Raw genomic sequence first — 6,430 nt, 5'->3', positions numbered from 1 at the left:
GGGGTAGCCTAGTGGTTAAAGCGTTGGTTCGTCACGCCGAAGACCCGGGTTCGAATCCCCACGTGGGTTCAATGAGTGAAGCCCATTTCTGGTGTCCCCCGCCGTGATATTGCTGGAATATTGCTAAAAGCGGCGTAAAACTAAACTCAGTCAGTCAATCCAGGCTCAGGACAATGACGTTAAAACTTGATGTGTCATCTGTATAGATCTTACAACTTCCCTATTGGTAAATGATGACATCAGGTCACGAGACACACGGAGACATTTTCACCGCCTCGTTCATTCTTGCCGCGACCTGCCACCTTCTGAGCATTTTAGACCGGCCTCTGGTGAGTAGCCTCTGGTGAGTAGCCTTGTGTCATCTGTTTGCTGAATGTTTCCTATACACCTGTGGTTTTAGCCAATGTATCCCTCATCATTCTTGCAAGTACACACATTAAAATCCATGCACGTAACAGGCGACTAACCTGACAGGTTGGTCAGGTCTGGTTGCTTGAAATGTATTTTTATTTAAAATTGTTCGATGCTCATGATTTGAAGCACAGGATTCTCTTGTCCAGACTCTATTATTTACAGACATATAGGTTATCACGCGAGTGTGTTTTTGGATGGTTAATATCCTGCATTAGGAATAATCATTGTATTTGGCGAGTACCTTGGCGATCTACCTTCTTGACAGTACCGTAACCACGGCCGTTAATCCGGACACGACCGCCTACCCTTGACGCCATGTTTGTTTACGCTGTGAAAGTAGTCCCTGAAATTTGCATATGACCTCTCTAATTTGCATCGATATCCGTATATGACCCCAACGGATACCGAAAATATCCGTTGGCTTTATCCTCCCGAGAACGCTATCCATTGTATGATAAAGATTTATATCTCTGGGCGATTTTCTGAACGCGGTTACAACCAACAAACAAAAGAATGCTTCCGTGCTATGCACAGATTTGAGGAAGTGAAACATCTGATAATTCAATGTAGCGATAGATATGACATGGCGACTAAATCTTAAACGAAGTTAAATGTCGGGCATCTGTTCTTTTACCAAGGGATTTACGGATGATGTTGCAAATATGGCGGCGCGTTGTTGGGTCCTGTCTTTGTTGCGTGTTTGTGTGTGTGTGTGTGTGTTTTCTCTGTGTGTGTGTGTGTGTGTGTGTGTTCTGTATGTAGTTTTTGTGACTCTCCCCAAGTTGTAGGTGTGATGCGTATTCTCTTTCTTTCCTTCTCTCTTTCTGTGTGTGTCTCTCTCCCCCCCTCCTGGTTGTGGGTTTTGTGTGTCTGGCTCTTCCTAGATCGTGGTGTGTTGCGTGTACACTCTCTCACTCTCTCTCTCTCTCTCTCTCTCTCTCTCTCTCTCTCTCCCTCTCTCTCTCTCTCTGTGTCCGGCTCTTCCCACATCCCCTGGTTCTGTGTGTGTCCGGCTCTTCCCACATCATGGGTGTGTTGCGTCTATTGAGTGTGCCATAAACGATAGTAGTGTGCAGGGATACACTGTTGATAAACTGAAACTGGAGGAAGAATGTCATAATCAATCAATGAAACTAAAGTCTTCAGTTTCTGTACTGTATGTGAATGTATTATCTCTTCTATTGTTACATTGCTTGGAAATTGATCCGAAACGACATATCTTTCTTGAACGTTTAAAACAATAAGTCATGCTGACCGTCGAGAATAAGGTACAAATATTGTTTTATACACAATTGCATGACAATTTGTATCTACTTAGCTGCACATACAGGCCTCAACGACGCCCCTCTCACTCACCAATATCTTAGACGGCCACTCACCCACTTACTCACTCATTCAGCCACTCACTCACTCACTCACCCACCTATTCACTCACTCACTTACTCGCTCACTCTCCATCCTGCAAATTATTAGTCTTAAGTAATCATAGGTAACTAATGTATCGATGTCATAAGATCCATTACTGATATGCAATATTGACTGACTTCAGTGATAATTATCAGTCGATGTTATTTGAGTTTTGTTTTGTGCTTGCAATATGTTTCCCTTCTTTATGTCATTTGTTTCAGGGTCGGTCATGGACATTTTGATGATGTTGTGCATTGCATGTCTGGCTACTTCCAATCAAGGTAGATAAAACTGTTTCCATTCAACTTGTTCCTGTTTTTTTAAGAATCAAATCTCATCAATTAATGTTGGTAATATTACATTATCTACCCACATTTTCATATATCACAGTCTAACAATTGTATTCGCATTTCTGATGTTCCTTGTACAGAGAACAGCTACTGTTCAGACTGTTATGTTATTTTCTGATGTTCCTTGTACAGAGAACAGCTACTGTTCAGACTGTGATGTTATTTTCTGATGATGTTCCTTGTACAGAGAACAGCTACTGTTCAGCCTGTGATGTTATTTTCTGATGTTCCTTGTACAGAGAACAGCTACAGAGAACAGTTACTGTTCAGACTGTGATGTTATTTTCTGATGTTCCTTGTACAGAGAACAGCTACTGTTCAGACTGTGATGTTATTTTCTGATGTTCCTTGTACAGAGAACAGCTACTGTTCAGACTGTGATGTTATTTTCTGATGTTCCTTGTACAGAGAACAGCTACTGTTCAGACTGTGATGTTATTTTCTGATGTTCCTTGTACAGAGAACAGCTACTGTTCAGCCTGTGATGCTATTTTCTTATGTTCCTTGTACAGAGAACAGCTACTGTTCAGCCTGTGATGTTCAGCCTGTGATGTTATTTTCTGATGTTCCTTGTACAGAGGAACAGCTACTGTTCGAGCTTTTTGTCATGTTATTTTCTGATGTTCCTTGTACAGAGAACAGCTACTGTTCAGACTGTGATGTTATTTTCTGATGTTCCTTGTACAGAGAACAGCTACTGTTCAGACTGTGATGTTATTTTCGGATCATTTCAGCCAACCAGTGCAGGGAGAAACAGCACTGTTCAGAGTGTGACAACACAACCGGACGTTGTCTGACAGACTGTGACACTGGGTACTTTGGTAAGAAATGCAGGTCAGTGTGCAGCAAGACCTGCAGAAACCACTCATGTCGGATATCAGATACTGGCATCGGTGATTGCACTGAAGGGTGTGTCCCAGGATATCAAGGCATTGGGTGCAACATGCCATGTGACAGTCCAGGAGGTAGCTGTACAGCATGTCCAGGTGGTTGTGATGGAGGATATTGTCAGCTGGGCGCGTCCTGTGTGTCTGGATGTGTAGACTCCTACTACGGGACTGGCTGTAAGTCGTGTTCCAGTCGATGTAAGTCCTGCAACAGGATCACTGGAGTGTGTCGAGTGCCAGCTCAATTATTTTGGACACGACTGTGACTTGTAAAAACTGAGTGGGAGATGTAATGACACAGGTTGGTGTACAGAAGGATGTGTAAAAGGATGGTACGGGATGAAGTGTTCCAGCCAGTGTAACTCTAAGTGTTTGAACACAAGATGTACGAATACAGGTGATTGTATGACGGTTTGTATTCCTGGATATTTTGGAAGAGGATGCGAATCCTGCCCAGTAGGATGTTGGAATAACACGTGTCCGACAAGCAGCGGATCCTGTACACGGGGATGCAGCCAAGGATTGTATGGACAATATTGTAACATGTCTTGTGATGTGTGCCTGGATGGGGAGTGTCTGCAGATGACAGGCACGTACATCAAAGGCTGTCACGTGACTGGACGTGGATGTAATTCTACCTGCAGGAACTGTTCCATTGCTGATTGCACTGCTCAATCATGTGAAGGTAAAACAGATTTGACTACAGGTCGATAAACTCGTAATATTATTATTTCGTCGGCAGTTGAAAAACATTTGACGTCAACATAGCTGTCTAATTAAGAGGTACCATCTGCTTGAGTGGCATTTTAAAAGTGAAGAAGCAATTGAAGGTACGAATGGCTAAAAAGACCGATACTCGGAAATATCGTCGATAGGTGAAATTATTTAAGTTTATCGATATGAAAATAATGTCTGCGATAGTATCGGACATACACATTTGTGATAGAATATACTATTAACGCACACAATACACAAAATTAGATTTTAATCACGGACTGCTTCTATGTGTTCAGACGATGCATTGTTAGTAAAACATACATAAACATGTCACAAATGATCAGTAGTGTGAAATATATTCATTTCTTTCAGACATTTTTGTCATTTTGGCCCCAAAGTTACTTTTCAGATGTTTATCGATATCGACCTACTATCAAAGTCTATGATCTATATCGATAAAAGCGTGTTCTAATGGAAGGCCAGTTACTGTACGGATGATGACTTCGATACAAGTATCGATTCAAAATAAAGATTAATAAATCAATAATTGTCATCCAGAAAATGTCATGCCTTTCATGTATGAAATTTTTTCTTATCTGATCATATATTCTAAAACATCGCACAATGAAAGAGTATGAAGACGTTGTAATCTATAGAAGTATGTTGCCTTTTAAGGAGTTTCTATTTACCTTTTCTTGTTGAGTTGATATATATATATACTGTGAATAAAAAGTTAAGCGCCACCTAGTATATTTTGCCAAAATAGGTTGTCTCAAAGGAAATCTTTCAGAAAAAAAACAACTATCATAATTTGTTTTTAGTACTTTTAGTTTTATGGAAACAAAACTATTATGGAAATGTATGCGCCTTTGGAAAACGTGCATTTTGTTTTCCTCAAACAGGTTACCTTCTTTTGTAAAATGAAAATCCAGAAATGACTGTTATATGGTCACATGATTGTCATTTTTGACAATTGAAACCTAAAGCTTAATTGTGTTGTATAAAGCAGAATAGGAATAGTTATTTTGCTTTAAAAAGCAGTTCCATCATATCTTTAACAATATTTCCTCTAATTTTAAGATTCAATAGATTATGATATCCCTAAATCAGTTACCAGATGAACTTTTTTCTAAATATGGATTGGTCTTCCCAATTATTTTTAGCCTAACATTTCCACAGCTTCACATCTTAGTTTTGAAATAGGCTGGCGCTTAACCTTAAAGAATCGGTATACATGAGAATTACGAAATTTAAAACTCATTGCTATTTCCTTTCGTTGACAGGTTGGCCTGGTGAACGCTACAACAGAGGTTTCAAACTGTGGGCAGTATCAGGGATGTTTGGTTTCATCATCAGCATGTTAATTTGCATCATATTCCTAAAGCGTAAAATCTAACAGGTGACTTCACGAGTGTTTACTATCCTCGCTTCCACTGTGGTTAGATCTAAAATGGAGACCAATTTCTAAATATTTTGACGTCACTAAATCTAAAATAGAGACCGATTTCTAAATATAGTATGACTTGTCCAAATCTAAAATATAGACCTCATTTTAAAACATTGTGACTTCACTATCGCTAAACAGAGACCAATTTCAATACGCCATCACCAGGGAACAATCAAAGCATAAAAGACACCATAGCTCTGTGTTGGTTAAAGTCGATTGGTGTTAGCAGAAGGGTGCTAACTCCACCTATGGAGGTATGATGTGGTGTAGATGACATGTTGTTAAAATACGTATTTTCGTCCTCACGTGTATAGTTTTGTTTCGCACAAGGGCGCTTGAATAGCCGAGTGGTTACAGCGGCGTATGCTCGTTACGCCGAAGATCAAGGTTCGATTCCCCACATGGGTACATGTGAAGCCCATTTCAGGTGTCCCAACCGTGATATTGCTAATAATACTAAAAGCGACATGAAACTAAACTCCCTTACTCACTTCATTAGCGCTTATTGCATTTGTTGCGGATAATCGAGCCTGGTTATTCTTTACCATTTACTTTAAAATTCACTTTAACTGACGTCGAGGACAAATACATGGTCGTTTTCTTGGAAATCCAGAAATCATCTTTAACCAAGTGGTTTTGATTAAAAGATTATTCATGCGTTAATATTTTACAGGGAAGTGACGGTCACGAGTCAACAAGAATTCAACGTCAGAAGGTTCAGGCAGCTACATGACTCGGATCACTTACACAGCGACATCAACGAGGGAAGACATGATCACGTTATAGTCAGAATAATACACAGAACCAGACCAACATGTATGTTAGGGCTGGCTATCGATATAAATATAATTTAATAACTATATTACGTACTCAGTATAATTTCTGCAAGATATTTGAGTTGAAATAACAAAATATATAATTCCTTGGAGACTGAACCTTGTCATTAGATATATATATATGGCATCCGATTTATTTTATTGCATTTTATTTTATTGCATTGCCAAACAAAATCCCATCTACATTCTTGCCATTGAAACAAAATTAAAACAAAGTTTGCATATATCACGGCAAACTTTGCTACCTACTACTTCATCGTCTCCTGTATTTATTTGTTTTCCCACGTGTACCCCAAAGGGCGTTAAAATTTTGTTGTCAGAGTGGGATACTGATTTTCATAATTAGTAATCCAGTGGTCCGAATCCATTAGG

The 6,430-nt window shown here is 39.6% G+C and overlaps 1 protein-coding gene and 1 long non-coding RNA gene across 2 annotated transcripts; both read left to right on the top strand.

Moving 5' to 3' along the window:
* The first annotated feature begins 217 nt into the window (after positions 1-217).
* LOC124263486 (multiple epidermal growth factor-like domains protein 6) lies at positions 218-3,324 on the top strand. Its single transcript, XM_046698139.1, has 3 exons — positions 218-329; positions 2,043-2,102; positions 2,906-3,324. Exons 2-3 carry the CDS (start codon positions 2,051-2,053, stop codon positions 3,322-3,324), a joined length of 471 nt encoding a protein of 156 aa, XP_046554095.1. The 5' UTR covers positions 218-329; positions 2,043-2,050.
* A 155-nt stretch (positions 3,325-3,479) lies between these two features.
* On the top strand, positions 3,480-6,305 carry LOC124263497. The gene is made up of 3 exons (XR_006894857.1): positions 3,480-3,743; positions 5,059-5,174; positions 5,896-6,305. It is a non-coding gene; the product is annotated as an uncharacterized LOC124263497 (long non-coding RNA).
* Positions 6,306-6,430: the final 125 nt, after the last annotated feature.

Source organism: Haliotis rubra, unplaced genomic scaffold, assembly GCF_003918875.1.
Source record: "Haliotis rubra isolate DU_JTF1 unplaced genomic scaffold, ASM391887v1 Scf886, whole genome shotgun sequence".
Classification (NCBI taxonomy): Eukaryota; Metazoa; Mollusca; class Gastropoda; order Lepetellida; family Haliotidae; genus Haliotis; species Haliotis rubra.
This window is presented reverse-complemented; position numbering and strand designations above follow the sequence as displayed.

What these genes read in the sequence shown, in the direction of transcription:
- LOC124263486 (XM_046698139.1), top strand. Translation starts at nt 2,051, where the DNA reads ATGGACATTTTGATGATGTTGTGCATTGCATGTCTGGCTACTTCCAAT. An exon ending in TCTGGCTACTTCCAATCAAG is followed by an intron (nt 2,103 to 2,905) that starts GTAGATAAAACT and finishes GGATCATTTCAG; the next exon opens with CCAACCAGTGCAGGGAGAAA.